The 20,670-nt window shown below is 37.5% G+C and overlaps 1 protein-coding gene across 7 annotated transcripts in view; it reads right to left on the bottom strand.

Moving 5' to 3' along the window:
• The window catches only part of FCHSD2 (FCH and double SH3 domains 2), a 254,775-nt gene that overhangs the window by 15,454 nt on the left and 218,651 nt on the right, over positions 1 to 20,670 (bottom strand). For all 7 annotated transcript variants that reach the window (XM_060399995.1, XM_004016298.6, XM_060399996.1 and 4 more), the window contains one exon: positions 12,239 to 12,400. In XM_060399995.1, the coding sequence (XP_060255978.1) occupies positions 12,239 to 12,400 (162 nt within the window). The remainder of the gene's footprint in view (positions 1 to 12,238; positions 12,401 to 20,670) is intronic.

The following is a 20,670-nucleotide window of genomic DNA, read 5'->3' on the forward strand; positions in this document are numbered from 1 at the left end:
ACCTTCTGTAACTTAACTGTTGCAATGTTTCCTTTTTTTTTTTTGTTTTTTAAACTGTTGCAATGTTTTCTTGACCTAGCATTTCTAAAAGCACATTCTTCCTGTTTCCTAACTGCTCACTTATCCCTTTTCCTTCCTGTCACCGGACAGAATTTTAATCAAAACTATTCTTTCCAGTGGTACTAATAATTTTCCTTTCTGGGATGTTGTAAAATGCTTACTGTTATTGCAACGGCAGATAAGAAGAACCTTTCTGAGTTGGTTTTAGTAGCTGACCTCATACTCAGCAAATTACCTCTGAAGGGCTTCATCAGCTTTATGGATCTGACAGACTTGGGTCTGAATGCTGACTATGTCATTTACTTGCTATATGACCTTGGGCAAATTATTTGATTTCTCAACTTCAATTACCTCATCTCTATAATGAAGACAATTACTTCTTAACAAAGTTATCATGAGGATTAAGTGAGGCAACACTTAAACCCTTAATATATGCTTGGTACAAAGGAGACACTTAATACATAATTGTTGTTTTTATGAGGAAAGGAGAAGATAGATTTAAAAAAAAATCTGGTGATCTCCAGCTTAGAGGAAGACAGCTCCCTGTAAGTGGCTAGGAGAACCTCTGAATTCCATCTAGACAGAAAAGTGATCACAGTGAACATCATTCCAAATACAACACAGGTATATTATAAAAGATGATGTTGAAAATATCAGCCAAATGGATTTCTGTTTCCAGGCAAGATGGAATATCAGGGACCAGGTTTAAACCTTCCAGACACAGCTAAAAAACTGTTCAAAATTTACAAAATAACAGTTTTCAAGACACTGGACATTATGTGATGAAGAACAGTGATCCTTTCGGGAAACAAACAATTTCCCCAACCTACTATCTGAAAAAATTTTCCAAGATGAGATACAGCAGGAGAGAACCCAGGAAGAGGTTGGTGACCTACTGGAATTGAAGACACGAAACTGGGACTTCAGGAAGGCCAAAGTGGCTAGGGTTTGCACAGTAATGAAGAAAAGAGAAATGCATAGAGAGAACTCTGGAAATCTACAGAGGGTCCTCCTTAAGTCTTCAGCTAAGTACTGATAAGCACATGTACATCAAGAACTACCCAAAGCCACTGAAAGAACCCCTCAAAGGATTAGAGGGAACCATCCTCAGCATTCACATAGGCCTGGGAATATTTCCTGTTCCCTCTTAACAGAGCAGGAAACCTCACAAGGCATAGAGCATCAAGTAGAGAAATAAAAAAATCAGTAAGGATGCGGAAGACTTGAACAACACTACAAACCAATTTAACTGACGTTTATAAAAGATAACACCTAACAATAGCAGATTATATTTTCTTTTCAAGTACACTTGGAACATTTATTGATATATATCATATAATGGGCCACAAAACAAGTCTTGATAAATTAAAAATGATTCAAGTACGTTATCTGACCACAGTGGAAATAAATTATGTCATTAACAGAAAAGTATCTGTAAAATTCCCAAATATTTGGAAACTCAATAATACTTCCAAACAACCCATGAAACAAAGAAGAAATTAAAAGGCCAATTAGAAAATATTTAAAATTGAATGGAAATAATAACACAATGTATCTGGGTTTGCGTGGTGGTGCTTAAGCAACATGTAGTGGGAAATGTTTAGTATGACATGCCTATACTGAAAAAGAAGTAAAGTCTCACATCAGTGAGCTCAGCTTCCATGTTAAAAATATTAGGAAACAGCAAATTAAGTCCAAATTAATCAGGAAAAGGAGATAATAAAAAAAATGAGAGCAGAAATCAGTAAAATAAAAAAAACAGAAAAACAACAGGGAAAAAAGTCAGTGAAATCAAAAGCTGTTTTGTTTTTTGGTGACGATATATTGAATTTATAAACCTCTAGTAGGATGATCAAGGGGAAAAAAAAGGAGAAACAAATAACCGACATCAAGGAGTAGGAGAAGTGATATCACTACAGATCCTCCAGACAATCAAATAATAAAAAATATTATGAATGACGTTATGCCAATAAACGTGGCAACTTACATGAAGCCAACAAATTCTTTGAAAGACACAAATGATCAAAGTCCATTCAAGAAGACTAAGTTGAAGAACCCTATCTCTATTAAAGAAATTGAGTTTGTTGCTTAATAAAACACTCCCACAAAACTTCCCTCCAGGTCCAGGCCCTGGTGAGTTCTACTAAACATATAAGGAAGAAAAAAATTCTACATAGGCTTCCAGAAAATTGAAGAGGAAGGGATTCAAATTATTTTATGAGATAAGCATTATTCCCAAATCAGACAAAAACAGTTTAAGAAAACTATAGACTAATAAAGTATCTGCCATAATCAGACATATAAAATGCTAATCAAAATTTTAACAAATCAATTCTAATCAATATATAAAAAGGATAATAGTTCATCAGGAATGCAAAGTTCGTTTAATATATGAAAAATCATCAGTGTACTTCACCATATTAACAAACTAATACGAAAAATCATTTAATATTTAGGACTTCCCTGTAACTCCAACGATCAAGAATCTGCCTGCAATGCAGGAGAGTGGGGTTCAATCCCTGAGTCAGGAAGATCCTCTGGAGAAGGGAATGGAAATTCAGCCCAGCATTCTTGCCTGGAGAGTCCCACAGACAGAGAAGCCTAGCGGGCTATAGCCCGTGGGGTTGCAAGGAGTCAGACAGGATTGAGCAACTAACAGTTCACTTCAACATCCATTCCTATTAGTAAACTAAACAAAAATGGAGGAAACTTCCTTGACATGGGAAAGGGCATCTACAAAAATCCTACCATGAACATCATACTTAATGGTGAAAGACTATGCTTTCTCCCTAAGTTTGGGAACAACGCAAGAACATCATGTTGGTTCTCACCACTTCTATTCAAGCAGTGTACTGGACACTGGAGCTGTTATAATAAGGGTAGGGGGGAAGTAAGCACAGAAGGAGATAAAAGGCATTTTGAATTGGAAAGGAAGAAGTAAAACTGTCTTTGTATACAGGTTACATAATTATCTATATAGAAAATCGACATTAAAAAAACTAATGAATGAGTTTAGCAATGTTGTAGGATACCAAATCGATATACAAAAATCAATTGTATTTCTATATGTTAGTAATGAACAATCAGAAGTTGGAATAAAAACTATTAGGACAGCATCAAAAACCATGAACTAGAGATAAGTCTGACAAAAGATGTGCAACACCTACACACTGAAAACAATCGAACACTGCTTAGAGAGATGAACGACAGTTGAAAGACTCAATACTGTTATGATATCAAATACCTTCAAGCTGATCTACAGATTTGCTGTAATCCTAATGAAAAAATTCTGGTAGGTTTTTCTGGTAGAAAACCGATTTGAAAATTCATATGGAAAAGCAAAGGAATGAGAATATCCAAAACAATTTTGAAAAGGAAGAAACGTGGAACTTTTTACCTGACTTCCGGACTTAAAAGTTACAATAATTAAGACACAGCAGCACTGTCATCAAGCTAGGCAAACAGATCAATGAAACAGAATAGGAGGTCCAAGTATAGACCCATACATATATGGTTAGTTGATTTTTGACAAAGATGTAAAGGCATTTCAGTAGAGAAATGACAGTCTTTTAAACAAAAACAAGAAAAAAAGAATTGTACTCACTCTTCTTAACTCATACAATCACAAACTTACATGTAAAACCTAAAATTATAAAACATACAAGAAAATCTTTATGACTTCGGGTTGGACAAAGGTTTCCTAGTTATATCACAGCATGGTCCATGAAAGAGAAAAAAATTTGGACTTCAACTGAAAAATTTCTGCTCTTTTGAAAGATACTGTTAAGAAAATGAAAAGACAAGCCACAGACTCGGAGAAAATTACATAAATCATCTATCTGATAAAAGATTTGTATCCAGAGTATAAAAAGAACTCTCAAAATACAATAAAAAGAGAACAAACCACCTAATGAAATATACTTGAAAAATCTGAATGGATAGTTCACTGAAGAAGATATACATGTGTAAAACAAGCATGTGAAAAGATGCTCAACACTATTAGTGAAATGCAAATTAAAACTATAATGATACACTACTGCGTGCCTATTAAAATACCTAAAGTTAGAAAGAAGTGACCATACTAGCTATTGGCAAGGTAGTGGAACAACTGGAACACTAGCACTCCATTGACAGGAATGTAAAATGGTACAACCACCTTGGAAAATAACCTGAGAGCTACTCAGAATGGTAAACATATAGCCACTATATGACCCAGCTAAAACATACACACATAGCAATTTTACTTAAAAGCACCCCAAACAACTCAAATGCCCATCATCAGAGTGAATGAATAAACAAATTTTGTGGTATATTCATACAACAGAATATAACTCAGCAATTAAAAGACTGACATGTAACAACACGGATGCTACTCAAAATAATTATGCTGTATGAAAGAGGTCAAACAAAGTGTATGTTTTTAAATATGTGTAATCTATTGTATTTCAATTATACTTCAGTAAAACTGTTGAGAATAATAAAGCTTATGACAACGGGTTGCACAGAACTTGAAGATGCTATAAGACCATTAATTACATCAAAATAGGGCAGTCAATTCAGCAGATGCTTAAAACAAGAAATGAAAAAAGAAAAGATACAGCAATTGAAATGAATCACGAAAAAGGTTAGAGGAATAAAGAGTCATCTAAGGAGTGAGAAAAAAAAGCAGGGCTTTAGAGACAGACATATTTGGGTTCTAATCCCAGCTCTCTCCACTTACTAGCTGCGTGCTGCTGGGCAAGATAGTTAATTCTTCTCAGTCTATCTTCTCATCTGTAAATACATTCAGGATGGTTGTGATTATTAATTAAAATAATATATGAATGTGCCTGACATGGTACCTGGTACAGAATAGATGATTTATCAAAGTGAATACCCTCTTTTTGGTAGCATTTTTAGCTTAGTTGGTAGAACTGGAATAAACTGCTTAAAGTTCAGATTAATATTTTTGAACATGTATCATGTGTAAGGACCTGTGTTAAGCACTTTACTTGTTATGGCTATGGAGAAAGTCAAAGAACATAACACGGCTAGAGATACTTCTCATAGAAGTGAAATGCTCTAGCTTTTCAATGCCCATCTTTGGTCTTGGCTGTCAATAAGTGACACTGGTTCTCTTGATCTGTGGACACCAACCCAACAATCATTATATGCAGCTAGATAATTTCCAGCCCCTGGCAAAGGGTCTCATGAGCAGTGATGGCTCAATACATGCTTGCTAAATTGAACTAAACTGATCCTACTGGGAACCTGAAATGTCAGTTTCATTAAAAGTGTGGACATTTTGAGTATGGAGTTTAGTCCAGTAAAAAGGTGAATGCCCATCTGGAAATACTGTAAATAAAAAAGCCACTGAAGATTTTCGTAGGTGTATTCCATTATTTTCTATAGTTTACATTTCTCTCATCATGAAAATCCATTGTTCATTTCTTTGGGATTTAGCTCAAGCCAACAAACAGGTTTCTGTGTTATAAAAACAAAGCCCATTGGATGCGAGGACTATAAGGCATTACTGAGGCAGATGGGAACCAAATTAGCATCCTAAAGGTTTAAAATCTTTACTCTTGCCTTTCAAACACATACTGAGCGTGATCTTCATAATGAACAGACCTAGAATTTATTTCTATGCAACTCTGTGAAATGCTGATATACTTAGGGATGCTTCCCAACAGAGTAGATGTCAGGATGCCTTGGCACAGTAGTTGGGGGAAGTGGTTGAAAACAAGGAAGTCATGTAAACACTGTCAGCTACAGTCTGGAAATCTAGAGAGGAAAAAAGAACAGACAGAAAGAACAAAAATAAACCAACCTCAAACTAAGAATCTCTGACTCAGTAATTCTAACATTCTAACTTACAGAAAAAAAATCCCCAGTATGAAAAAATGTGTAAAAATGTTTTAAAGAGTGTTATTTAGACTATGTTGAGGCAAGCCAAATACTAACCACAAAGAGTTAAGTAAATGCATTCCTGATGGGATATTACACAGACGTGAAAAGGATGATTAGGAAGGTCATCCATCAATATGGAATGTTAGATAAAAATATCAAAAATTAACCTTATTATGATAAAGGTGTTCAAAAAAGGAAGAGTAGAAAGAGGAAGGAATTCAATTAAGTTGCTAACAGTGTTGTTATAAAGATGGAGCTTTTTTTATTTTCTTCTCTGCCATACTTCCTAATTTTTTGTTATCTAGTTATATGATTTTTCTATTCTACAATTAATATAATTTCAAAATTAGGTTTTAAACTGGATATGGGTTTCTGAGTAAGAGACGGCAAGAAAATGAGAAGGGATAAAGTGACAGAAGGGGTGACTGGGTCACTGGCAGCAGTCCAATCATAGGAGACTGTATGCAGGGTCTGACTAACCATCCTGAATAATTATACCAGCAGAATGCTCTCCATTAAAAAATATTGCTATATTGTGATTTTTTCCCCTTCCTATTCCTATATTCTGTACCACAGCATAATACAGAAGGCAAAGAGTTAATACTCAAGAAAGTATAGTCCCTTCCTTATTCTATAAGATAAACAACATATGTTTTAAAAATATCTATCTCTATAGGGCACTTTACACTAGTAATGTCTAATAGTACTATTAACTATGTTTTCCAGACGAAAGGGAATTCTAAACCTGATGATTAATGCTTTTGCTGGCATCTGTAATGGAAGAAATAATTTGGACCCCGAATGTGTATTTCTACTCTCTGTTCCTCTCCAGCTAGCTGTCAGTGTGAAGCGCTACAAATTCCTCCAAGTTATTTCAGGGTTGTCATTTAAAATCAGGTTAAATAAATATTGGGACTTCATTAAACTATGTTATTCTTACATCTTTCCCTTATTTATACTGATAGTAGAGCATCCACAAAACACATCCCTCAGCTGAAACTGAGAAAACACAGGTTCTGTAAGAGCGACTAGAGGGAAGAAAGAGTGGAATGGGATTGCAAAATGCTGCTTTCACAGAGGATACGACATGTCTCTAGATGAGCTGATGTTTTGGGACAGTTGTCAAAAATATCTGATTTATTCAACATGTACAACCAGTCTGTACCACTCACTGCCAGACACTATACTAGGGATATCTCCTTCATTTCCTTCCTCCATACTCAGATGCCTTCCTTTATCTCTTGTTAAATTTCTTTAAAGACTATCCCAAATGACATTTCCTTGATGAGGACATTTCCTTCTCTCCCATTTTTCTAGCTGGTATAAGCATACCTTGGAGATACTGTGGGTTTGGTTTCAGACCACCACAATAAAGTCAGTTCAGTTCAGTCGCTTAGTCATGTATGACTCTTTGTGACCCCACGGACAGCAGAACATCAGGCTTCCCTGTCCATCACCAACTCCTGGAGCTTGCTCAAACTCAGGTCCATCTAGTTGGTGATGCCATCCAACCAACTCATCCTCTGTTGTCTACTTCTCCTCCTGCCTTCAATCTTTCCCAGCATCAGGGTCTTTTCTAATGAGTCAGTTCTGTGCATCAGGTGACCAAAGTATTGGAGCTTCAGCTCCAGCATCAGTCCTTCCAATGAATATTCAGGACTGATTTCCTTTAGGATTGACTGGTTTGATCTCTGTGCACATAAATCTATGTTTACATTATACTGTAGCTATTAAGCACGCAATACTATATGTCTAAAAAATTTATATACCTTAACTAAGAAACACTTTATAGCCAAAAAAATACTATCATTTGAGTCTTCAGTGAGTCATAATCTTTTTGCTGGTAAAAAGGTCTTGCTTCGATGTTGATGGATGCTGACTGATCAAGGTGGTGACTGCTGAAAGCTGGGGTGCCCGTGGCAGTTTCTTAAAATGGGATAACATTGAAGTTTGTGGCATTGATTGACTCTTCCTCTCATGAACTATTTCTCTATAGCATGCCAAGCTATTTGATAGCATTTTACCCACAGTAAAACTTCTTTCAAAACTGGAGGCAATCTTCCTAAACCCTGATTAATCAACTAAGTTCATGTAATAGTCTAAACCTTTTGTGGTTACATGAGCAATCTTCACATCTTCACCAGGAGTAGATTCCATCTCAGGAAACCACTTTCATTGCTCATACACAAGAAGCAACTCTTAATCCATTAAGTTTTATTACATGATTGCAGCGATCAGTCCCATCTTGAGGCTCCACTTCTAGTTCTAGATCTCTTGGTGTTACTACTACTCTTGCATTACTTCCTCCACTGAATTCTTGAATCCCTCAAAGTCATCCATGAGGGTTGCAATCAACTTCCAAAGTCCTGTTCAAATTGATATTTTGACCTCTTCCCATGAATCATGAGTGTTCTAAGTGGCATCTAGAATGGTGAATCCTTTCCAAAAGGTTTTCAACTTACTCTGCCTAGAGCCATCAGAAGAATCACTATCAAAGGCAACTACAGACTTACGAAATGTGTATCTTAAGTCATCAGACCTGAACATCAAAATTACTCCTTGATCCATGGGATATTGTATTAGCAGGTATGAAAACATGAATCTAATTGTACATCTCCATCAGAGCTCTTGGGTGACCAGGTGCATCGCCAATGAACAGTAATATTTGCAAAGGAATCTTTTTTTCTGAGTAGTAGATCTTTTAAATTTTTAAGAAAATGTATTTATGTTTCTTGGCTGTGCTGGGTCTTTGTTGCTGCATGGGCTTTCCTCTAGTTGTGGCAAGCAGGAGCTGCTCTCTAGCTGCCGTGGGAGGGCTTTGCATTGCGGTGGCTTCTCCTGTTGCAGAGCACGGGCTCCCGGGGCGCAGGTTTCAGTAGCTGCAGCACGTGGACTCAGCAGTTGTGGCTCACAGGCTTAGTTGCTCTGTGGCATGTGGCATCTTCCTGAACTAAGGATCAAACCCCTGTCTCCTGCACTGGCAGGGCAGATTCTTTACCACTGAGCCACCAGGGAAGACTGTGTAGTAGATCTTAAACAGTGGGTGTAAAATATTCATAAAGTCAGGTTGTAAAGTGATACACTGTCATCCAGGTTTTGTTCCATTTACAGAGAATAGCAGAGTAGATTTAGCATAATTCTTGAAGTCCCTAGAATTTTCAGAATGATAAATGAGCACCGGCTTCAATTTAAAGTCACCAGCTTCCTTAGCCCCTAACGAAATAGTCAGCCTGTGCTTCGAAGCCTTGAAGCCAGGCATTGCCTTCTCTCTATCTATGTAAGTCCTAGGTGACATCTTTTCCCATGGCGAAGCTATTTTGTCTACATTGAACATCTGTTTTTCAGTGTGACCACCTTCATTAATGATCTTAACTAGGTCTTCTGGATAACCTGCTATAGCTTCCACATCAGCATTTTGCTGCTTTACCTTGCACTTTTATGTTACAAAGACAGTTTCTTTCCTTAAACTTCATGAACCAACCTCTGCTAGCTTCCAACTTTTCTTTTTACAGCTTCCTTACTTCTTTCAGCCTTCATAGAATTGAAAACAGTTAGGGCCTTGCTTTGGATTAAGCTTTGGCTTAATGGAATGTTGTGGCTGGTTTGATCATCTATCCAGACCACTAAGACTTCCTTGCTACCAGCAATAAAGCTTTTTTTCTTTCTTATCATTCACATATTCACTGGAGTAGTACTTTTCATTTCCCTTAAGAATTTTTCATTTGCATTCATAACATGGCCAAACGTTTGGCTCAAGAGGTCTAGCTTTTGGCCTCTGTTGGCTTTTGATGTTCCTTTCTCATTAAGCTTAATCATTTCTAGCTTTTGATTCAGACTGAGAGATGTGCAACTCTCCCTTTCACCTGACCACTCTATTGATTATTAATCAGCCTAATTTCAATATGGTTGCATCTCTGGGAATAGGGAGGCCAGAAGAGACAGAGGGAGACAGAGGAATGGCTAGTCAGGGAAGTAGTCAGAACACATAAACATTTATCAATTAACAGATGGGATTCGTGGTGCCCCAAAATGTTACAGTGGTAACATCACAGATGGCTGATCACAGATCACCATAACAAACGTAAAATGAAAAAAGAAAGAAAGAAAGTGAAGTCTCTCAGTCGTGCCTGACTCTTTGCGACCCCATGGACAGCAGCCTGCACCAAGCTCCTCCATCCATGGGATTTTCAAGGCAAGAGTACTGGGGTGGGTTGCCATTTCCTTCTCCAAAATGAAAAAGGAAACCTTTAATTTGTTAAAAAATGTAATTGTTGGTGAGCGCAATAAAGTGAATTGCAATAAAATGAGGTATGTTAAGTTTTTCTGATACAATTTTACAAAACCATGAGATTTTGGAGCTGGAGGGTATCTTAGAATTTCTGAAATCCAGACTTTTTCCAATATGTGCTGAGGAGTTAGGAGTTATCAATTTCAAGTTTGCTACACAATAGTTCAGTCATATACTTCCATGTATCATTAAGATCCATAGAAGTCTGTCTGCTCTACCAGTTTGTAAGCTTGTTGAGGAGAAATACCAAGTCTTGTTCATCTCCAATTTGCCCAGGAAGTGGGCACATAGGGATAAGCGCCTGCCCAGTTGATAGAGTTAGAAAAGATGCTAGTCTGCAGAAAACCATGGGGTTGATAAGTTGCCAATAGTAAGTACTGTTGAAGAAGCCAAAAGCAAGAATGTATCTGGAATTTGTTATCACTGTAAGTTTTGTTAAACAGAATAATGTGAATTAGATGGAAGTTGTGGCTTTTAAAAGATGCAATGGGAAGAGAGATTCCATGAGACAGAGCAACTCAGTTGTATTTGAAACAAGGTAAGTTCTTCTAACCCCAAAGTCAAGTAGGTGATATGTACTTATTTTCCCCAGCTGGATTACCATTAATAGTGAAATAAAAATAAACCTTCAGTAGATTGCTTTTCCTTAAATTGCACATGCACTCACAATCTTTTTTAAATGTACAAGCGTATTCTCATTAGAAAGTCAGAATGCCATGTGAAAAAACTGACAAAACTTCCAGGAATGTTCTTAAACTATGGCCACTTTCTCTAGCTCGATTCCTTTTATCTGAAGGGCACAAATATTGAAGAGGCACTATGGATATAGTGGAAAGTCAGGAGGTTAGAGTTTTAGTTTGCTACTATGCCATCTGGGCTTCCCAGGTGGTGCAGAGGTAAGGAACCCACCTGCCACTGCAGGAGACAAAGAGACATAGGTTTGATCCCTGAGTTGGGAAGATCCCCTGGAGTAAGAAATGGGAACCCACTCCAGTATTCTTGCTTGGAAAGTTCCATAGACAGAGAAGCCTGGCGGGCTACAGTCTAGGGGGTTGCAGAGTCAGACATGACTGAGAAACTGAGTACACACACTATTCCATTTATCTGTTGATTCATTCACTTTGTCCTTCAACAGATATTTATGGGTACTGATATGTGCCAGACACTTTGCTGTGCAGAACAGTGAACCAGGTAGGCAGGGAAATTACATTTCAGGGAAGAAGATAGATGATAAATAAAACAAGAAGACAAATACAGATTGTAATAAATGCCATATGGAAATAAACTAGATGAGAGAGAATAATGGGTAGGGAGGTAGCAGGAAAAAATAGTTCGACCAGCAAGGCATTATATATCCACCTATGTAGTATCAGGCAAATCACTGAACTTTTCGGATACTCAGATTTCCAGGATGAAAAACCATGGTTGAACTGGATGCATCAGAGTGGAGAACACTCTGAACCTGCAGTAAGAAAACTTCAGCATGAGTTCTGGCCTTATTCATAAACCTGTACCTGTAGCACTGTCTCCCTGATGAAAGAGACTGTGAGCAGAGTGTGGCAGTCCTTGTGAACTGAACAGACTAAGTCATAGGCTGTGTTCCTTTCCCTTCTTCAACACTGTTCACAATGCTCCGGATGTTTATTTTCATTTACACTGAAGAAGACCTCTGAAAACTCTGGAAACACTAGACTAAAATTGTTAACCTGCTACCTCCGGATAAGAAATATACCTACTTTTATGAATGGGATAATGATAAACCTACCAGTGATAATATTTTATCACTATATAATGCACATTTTAAAAAGTACTATTCTTTTCTTCTCTCTTTCCTACACTAAGTTTAACTCAATTAGTGATAGACTAAAGGAAAAAACCACAAACCATTAGAAAATCCATTACTTTTTCTTTAAAATTTTGGCTATTATCAAGTTTGGTTACACAGTCATAGAAGAGCATCCTTTAGTGAAGTTAGCCCATCATATTCAAGAGAAACCGTACCGAGTGTAAGGCTCCATTATTAGTCACTGCAGGAAGGCGGGCCCATCGCTCATTTTCCAGTTCTTCCATCACTTGGTTCATTGCACTCTTTAGCCATGTGTCGACAGAAACACCAATCTGCTTTAGTAGGTCCAGTCGGGCTTCAGCTTTCAACTTAATTATCTAAGAGAACCAAGAAAATGGTCAGAAAGCAAAGCATTCTTTCCTCAAATTGATTGCTTTTAAGTTATTCCTGATTTAGTAATTAGGACAATCTTGATATTCACTAGTAATTCTTCCTTGGCATAGATGTTAATTTTTCACTTGATGAGAGGGAGAGAGAGAGAGAGAGCGGTAACAGGGAAGGAAAAGGAAGATGTTAATGCAACATAAAGTCTGCTTTCCTCTCCTGTTAATAAGGCTATGCCTCAGAACAGTCTTAAGTTTAGCATTTTCAACAGCCTTCTAACCCATTTCCTGGACTTTCTCTTCTCCTCTATAATCCACCTTTTACAAGTCTACGAACGATCTCATCAGTCACTTCTCTGCTTAAAAACACCCATGATTCCTGACTGCCTACCGAGTAAAGATTTTAGATTCTAACGCAGCTATCAGAAACAGGAGATGTTGAGAATAAAAGAAGTTTCTATGCTCCATCAAGAAAAGGAAACACTGCCTGTTCTTTAGCTCTTGTTCCAAGCCATAAGCAAGTAATCATAGAATTACTTCAAACCTGTCCCAATCAAACAGTAACTGCTTTGCCCAGTAGCCATGCCTCTAAGTCAGCCATCAGTGACAGTCCCTTGCTTCTGCAAGGCAGCCAGTCAACCACAGCCTCACTCCAGTAAGCATCAGCAGTCAAGCGTCCACTCCGGCTTCCAACAGTCCAACCTCTGTGTGCTAGTGCTTAGCCACTCAGTTGTGTCTGACTCTTTGAGACCCCACAGACTGTAGTCCGCCAGGCTCCTCTGTTTCTGCGGATTTTCCAGGCAAGAATAGTGGAGTGGGCTGCCATGCCCTCCTCCAGGAGATCTTCCCAACCCAGGGATCAAACCCAGGTCTCCTGCATTGCAGGCGGATTCTTCACTGTCTAGGGAAGAACAGACCTCCTTCCCTACCGACTTCTAGGGAAGTCCTATCTCTACACACCAGTTAAAAGTGAACAAGTCTGTACATTCCCCGTTTTGAAAATCTGTCAGTCCCTGAAACCCACACTTCTCAAAACCCTTTGCATCAGTTCTACTTTGTTAGAGAGATTATATTTTATAAATATCATTCCTTTTTGGTTTAGCAAGTAGTAAATTCAGCCTCACTGTTCTTCGTATTAAGAGTGGTGGTGTCTTCCTCAACATTTGAAGGCTCCATTGAGATAATTTTGAGGACCTTCACTGGATGGCCTTCTATGCAACTCTCGGACAAACAAGTGTGCTCACTGAGCCCTCACAGTATACAATTTTGATCACTCTCTGGACTCTCTGCTAAAGGAGTTGGTATCAAAAAGGATCTGAGCTCTGACTTCTTTCACTGAGCTCTCATTGCTGAATTTATTTTGTATTCTTAAGTTTTGCAGTGAGACTTCCCTGGCACTCCAGTGGTTAAGATCCCCCTCTTCCACTATAGGGGGCACAAGTTTGATCCCTGGTTGAGAAACTAAGATTCTATATGCCACATGGGGCAGCCAAAGGGAAAAAAAAAAGAGATAAAAATTCATATAAGATTAACCATATTAGTCACTTTAAAGTACACAATTTAGTGGTTTTGGATATCACATAGACCTTAATATATAGTAATTAAAGACTGTGGCTTGTGGCACACTACTTGGTAAATAGACTTGCAAAAATCTGTTTCTTCTAATAATTTTTTCTTGGTAACAACTTTATTGAGATAAAGTACACATATAATTTACTCATTTAAATTACATAATACACTTGACTTACAGCATATTCACAGACACATGCAATTATCACAACTTTCTTCTATTTTTTAACTTTTTATTGGAGCATAGTTATTTAACAGTGTTGTGACAGTTTCAGGCATACAGCAAAGTGATTCAGCTATACATATACATGTACATGTATATGTATATACATGTATCTATTCTCTTTCAAATTACTATCCCATTTAGGTTGTTACATAATATTGAGCAGAGTTCCCTGTGCTATTTTGGTTATCCATTTTAACTATAGCACTGTCATCACAATTTTGGAACATTTTAATCACCTCCAAACCTCCCCGCACTCCCGCCCTTTAGCTATTGCTCCCCTATCCCTTATTCTCTGCAGCCTCTGGAACCACTAATCTACTGTCTTTCTCTATGAAAGAAAATGAAAGTCATTCAGTGGAGTCGGACTCTTTGCGACCTCATAGATTGTACAGTTCACGGAATTCTCCAGGCCAGAATACTGGTGTGGGTAGCCTTTCCCATCTCCAGGGGATCTTCCCAACCCAGGTTTTAGATTTGCCTGTTCTGAACATTTAATATAAATAGAACCAAACAATATTTCCTGTCTGGCTTCTCTTACTTAGAATAATGTTTCTAAAGTCCATCCACGTTGTAACATGTGTTATTTCATTCCTTTCTATGGATGTTGCATGGATATAACACATTTTGTTTATCTACTAGCCAGTTGATGGGTTGTTTCAACTTTTCAGCTAATATGAAAATGTTGCTATAAACAGTTGTATACAACTTATACATCAGTGTACAAGTTTTCCTGTAGACCTATGTTTTCATTTCTTGTAGATGTATACCTAGGACTGGACTTACTTAGTCATAAAGTCACAGTATGTTTGACCATTTGGGGAAATTGTTTTTCAAAGCAGCTACCTCATTTAACAATCACACCAGCAGGGTATGAGGATTACCATTTCTTCACATCCTGGCAACACTTGCTAATGTTGGCCAGTTTTGATTCTAGCCATCCTAGTGCATGTGAAGTGGCATTTCACTCTGGTTTTGATTTGTTCCCTGACGACTAACAATGTCAAGCATCTTTTCACATGCTTATTAATCATCTATATATCTTCTTTGGAGAAATGTCTATTCAGAACTTTTGTCCATTTTAAAGTTGGGTTGTCTTTTTACTATTTTTATTGTGTCTTTGTCTTTTTATGGTAAGCCTTTTGATGTATTTTAGATAAAAAGTCCCTTATTAGATATCTGATTTGCAAATCAGGTCAGTTCAGTCACTCAGTGTGTCCAACTCTCTGTGACGCCACGGACTGCAGCATGCCAGGCCTCCCTGTCCATCACTAACTCCTGGAGCTTGCTCAAACTCATGTCCATTGAGTCGGTGATGCCATCAAACCATCTCATCCTCTTTCGTCTCCTTCTCCTCCTGCCTTCAATCTTTCCCAGCATCAGGGTCTTTTCCAATGAGTCAGCTCTTCACATCAGGCTGCCAAAGTATTGGAGTTTCAGCTTCAGCATCAGTCCTTCCAATGAATACTCAGGACTGATTTCCTTTAGGATGGACTGGTTTGATCTCCTTGCAGTCCAAGGGACTCTCCAGAGTCTTCTCCAACACCACAGTTCAAAAACTGTAACTCTTAGCACTCAGCTTTCTTTATGGTCCAGCTCTCACGTCCATACATGACTACTGGAAAAACCATAGCTTTGACTAGACGGAACTTTGTCGGCAAAGTAATGTCTCTGCTTTTTTTCCTGCTTTTTAATATGCTGTCTAGGTTTGTCACAGTTTTTCTTTCAAGAGGCAAGCATCTTTTAATTTCATGGCTGCAGTCACCATGTGCAATGATTTGCAAATATTTTTCCCCATTCTGTGGGTTGTCTTTCACTTCTTAACTGTGAAGCATAAAAGTTAAAAATTTGATTAAGTCCAATTTATTTATTTTCTTTTGTAGCTTGGGTTTTTGGTGTCATATCAAATAAATCCAGGGTCACAAAGGTTAATCCCCATATTTCTTATAAGGTTTTTATAGCTTTAACTGTCTCATTTGGGTATTTGATCATTCTGAGTTGAGTTTATTTTTGTATATGATGTGAGGTCAGGGTCCAGCTTCATTCTTTTGCATGTGGATATCCAGTAGTCTCAGAACCATTCTAGTAGGTATTTTAAACTAATATAGGCAATGAAATTTTTTAAAAAAATGAGTAAACTAACAAACCTCTTTTTGGAAATTATAAGTGTAAGTCATTTAACTGCTAAAGCAGAGAAGCAAAGAAAATACAAAGAAAGAAAGGGAGAAAAAGACACACGTACACATACACACACGAGTGAGAAAGATCAGTATATTCTATTTTCTCAAATCTAAGTAATCTAGTTTTCATAAGATTTATTTTTGTCAGTACTTTGCCAAACAATTAAAGAACATGGTATTTGCAAACTTGAGATTGCAGTTCCAGAATAAACTATGTTAGCCTTCCTTCAGAGTTCCAACTGTTTATATTTCAACAACTATTTAAAAGCAGAACTTTCCAGTGTTTTCAAGTACATTTTGATGATCTGCCAATTGATTAAAATTCTGTAGAGCATAGCTCTCTGAAACTTGATGGCATTCCAGATACTGCATGACCAAATCATTTTTAAAACTTGTAAAAAGATAGAGCTTTTTAAAATGATGTTTTAAAAAGTCAGATCTTTTAAGATATAAAACCTGGGAGTATTAACACTGTCAATTAACCAACTTTAATGTAAAACTGAACATATTCGTATCCAAGTGTCACACCATGGTTGAGTTTATGAAACTTTTTGACAAAGTTTACAAAATCTGTAACCCTAATTTGGGCTTAATTAACTTATATTCAAAATATAATTTCTCTAAGAATAAGAACTGGGTCTATTTGTAACCCTACTATTTAGGTCAGTGCATACAGTAGGAAATGAATAATGGTAGATAATACCATTTACCACTCAATTACTTCTGGTACCTTAAATGCCCCCTCACCCCCAAACAACTTTTATCATATATACTAGGTACTATATAATTATACTATTTCATTTAATTCACACAACAAGCCTGAGAATGTATATCATAAACTCTACTGAATAGGTGAGAAAAATGACTTAACCAAGGTCATATCAATTGTGGTAGAAGGTTACTCCCAATGAAACACAGGAGTCTCCATGCATCCCCTCCCACATTGATTCTGGTCTTGTCCACATGATTATTTTTTTGGCCAATGGAACATAACATATACAAATCTGATAAAAGCAGAGGCTTGATAAGAGCGTTACTAGGCCTCGATTTCTTGGTATATACCTCCACTATGTGAGGAAGACCTGTTTAGCCTATTTGAGGATGGAGGGCCATATGGGAAAAAGACCTAATCCTCTAGCTGTGTACAGCTCTTTGAGTAATCATGGGCAAATCATGGGGAGAACAACACAGACAAAACCCAGATGATGAAAGATAATAAATCATTGTTGTTTTTGCCACTAAACTGGATTTTTTTTTCTCAAAGGCAGCAACAAATTACTGTACTTAATAATTTAATTCCCAAATATCTGGGATAGCTTTCTGTTACTGCTTTCTAATTTTATTCTGATGGGCCAGAGAACAAACTCCACATGACATCCTTTCAGACTCAGTGACATGGGTCTGTGGTATAGTCTATGGTCTTACTAAATATTCTATATCTACTTTATTTATATTATTATTATTATTTTTTGGCCAGGCCTCATGGGTTGTGGGAGCTTAGTTCCCTGACCAGGGATTGAACCCAGGCCCTTAGCAGTGAAAGCACAAAGTCTTAATGCCTAGACTACCCAGGGAATTTCTCCATGTCTACTTTAAAAGAACATAGCAGTATATTCTACTCCTGTGGAGTGGAGGGTTCTATAAATGTTTATTAGGTAAAGTAGGCTCATGTGTTATTCAAGTCTTCTATACATTTACTAATTTTCTAGCTCCTTGTTCCATCAACTACAGAATGGAAAGCTGAAGTCTCAAACTATGATTATCAGTTCAGTTCAGTTCAATCGCTCAGTCGTGTCCGACTCTTTGCGGCCCCATGAATCGCAACACGCCAGGCCACCCTGTCCATCACCATCTCCCGGAGTTCACTCAGACTCACATCCATCGAGTCATTGATGCCATCCAGCCATCTCATCCTCTGTCGTCCCCTTCTCCTCCTGCCCCCAACCCCTCCCAGCATCAAAGTCTTTTCCAATGAGTCAACTCTTCGCATGAGGTGGCCAAAGTACTGGAGCTTCAGCTTTAGCATCATTCCTTCCAAAGAAATCCCAGGGCTGATCTCCTTCAGAATGATTTGGATCATTCTGATCCAAAGGTTGGATCTCCTTGCAGTCCAAAGGACTCTAAAGAGTCTTCTCCAACACCACAGTTCAAAAGCATCAATTCTTCGGCGCTCAGCCTTCTTCACAGTCCAACTCTCACATCCATACATGACTACTGGAAAAACCATAGCGTTGACTAGCCGGACCTTAGTCAGCAAAGTAATGTCTCTGCTTTTGAATATGCTATTTAGGTTGATCATAACTTTTCTTCCAAGGAGTAAGCGTCTTTTAATTTCATGGCTGCAATCACCATCTGCAGTGATTTTGGAGCCCCCCAAAATAAAGTCTGACACTGTTTCCACTGTTTCCCCATCTATTTCCCATGAAGTGATGGGACCGGATGCCATGATCTTTGTTTCCTGAATGTTGAACTTTAAGCCAATTTTTTCACTCTCCTCTTTCACTTTCATCAAGAGGCTTTTTATTTCTTCATTTTGTTTTCAGTTTTTACATGAACTATTCTGTAACTCTGTTACTAGCTACAAACACATTCAGAATTGTTTTGATGAACTGTACTTCTTTTTAATCATTATGAATCATCATCTCTCTTAACATTTCTTATGCCACTTATTTTGTCTGATATTAATATAATCACTTCCATTTTCTAATGATTAGCATTGCTTCCCTCTGATGAACAACAGCTGAAATTTATGCTCATTTTTTTGGGGCGGGGGGCCTTCTAGCTGTTGTTTCTTGCCAAGTTCCTTGCAGTTTCTGTTCCACATGTCTATTTAGGTTTGGCCAAGGATTTGGATGGCTATTTATATGCAAATTTGAGAACCCCTGACATCCCAGCTCAAGCCAGTGAGGCTGAGGCTCTCTGCTTGAATCTTAGTTGTACAGCCCTTCAGGAAGAGCTGTAAAATGTAAATATCACTAGGTATAGTCCCATTCTTTGAAGAGTCTATTCCTCTCAAGTTCTTATATGCTTTGGGGCATTTTCCAGTTCTATCAAATAGGTATTTTAAATATTTTTACCCTAGATTAGATTAGCAATTGTTATCTAAAAGAGGATATAAGCTAGTCCCTTATTATCAGAATCAGAAACCCTTGAAGAGATATAGCCTACATTCAAGCAGAATTCCAAGAGATCTTAAATGTCACTCTGTAGTATTATTAATAATATTTGCATTTTAATTTTGAAACTATTTAATACATACGTAGAATAAAGCAAATAAAATATCATGATAATATAGGAAGTAAAAATCTCATTGTGAAATAAAAGATACACACATAAAAACCAAAGAAGTTTAATAAAATCTTTCCAATTTTAAATTTTAACTGAAAATATCAGTATGAACTCATGATTCTAAAAAAATACCTAGCTCTAAACCATGGGCCAAGAAAGGGCCAAGAAATAAATGACTCCCATTTATTTCTATACCACAAACCAGGTGCAATAAGCACCTTCACAGCCTAGACTTTGGTATCTAAATATTATTCTATATACTAAAAGAAAGCAGGGCTTCTTGGAGAAAAGGTTAATTCTAAATATGGGCAGAGAAAATACAAAGCGAACCTAAGATAGCTTTCACTCATTTCACATGCTAGCAAAGTAATTAATTCTCAAAATTCTCCAAGCTATGCTTCAACAGTACCTGGACCAAGAATATCCAGATGTTCAAGCTGTTATTTAGAAAAGACAGAGGAACCAGAAATCTATTGCCAACATCTGTTGAATCACAGAAAAAGCAAGAGAATTCCAGAAAAACATCCACTTCTGCTTCACTGACCACACTAAAGCCTTTGACTATGTGGATCACAACAAACTGGAAAATTCTTCAAGAGACGGGAATACCAGACCACCTTACCTGCCTCTTGAGAAACCTGTATGCAGGTCAAAATGCAACAGTTAGAACCAGACAAGGAACAACAGACTGGTTCCAAATTGGGAAAGGAGTACATCAAGGCTGTATATTGTCACCCTGTTTATTTAATTTCTATGCAGAGCTGTTGTCTAACATCATGCAAAATGCCAGGCTGGATGAAGCACAAGCTGGAATCAAAACTGCCGGGAGAAATATCAATAACCTTAGATATGCAGATGACACCACCCTTATGGAAGAAAGTGAAAAGGAACCAAAGAGCCTCTTGATGAAAGTGAAAGAGGAGAGTGAAAAAGCTGGCGTAAAAGTCAACATTCAAAAAATGATCATGGCATCCGGTCCCATCACTTCATGGCAAATAGATGGG

This window comes from Ovis aries, chromosome 15 (genome assembly GCF_016772045.2).
Source record: "Ovis aries strain OAR_USU_Benz2616 breed Rambouillet chromosome 15, ARS-UI_Ramb_v3.0, whole genome shotgun sequence".
In the NCBI taxonomy this organism is placed as follows: domain Eukaryota; kingdom Metazoa; phylum Chordata; class Mammalia; order Artiodactyla; family Bovidae; genus Ovis; species Ovis aries.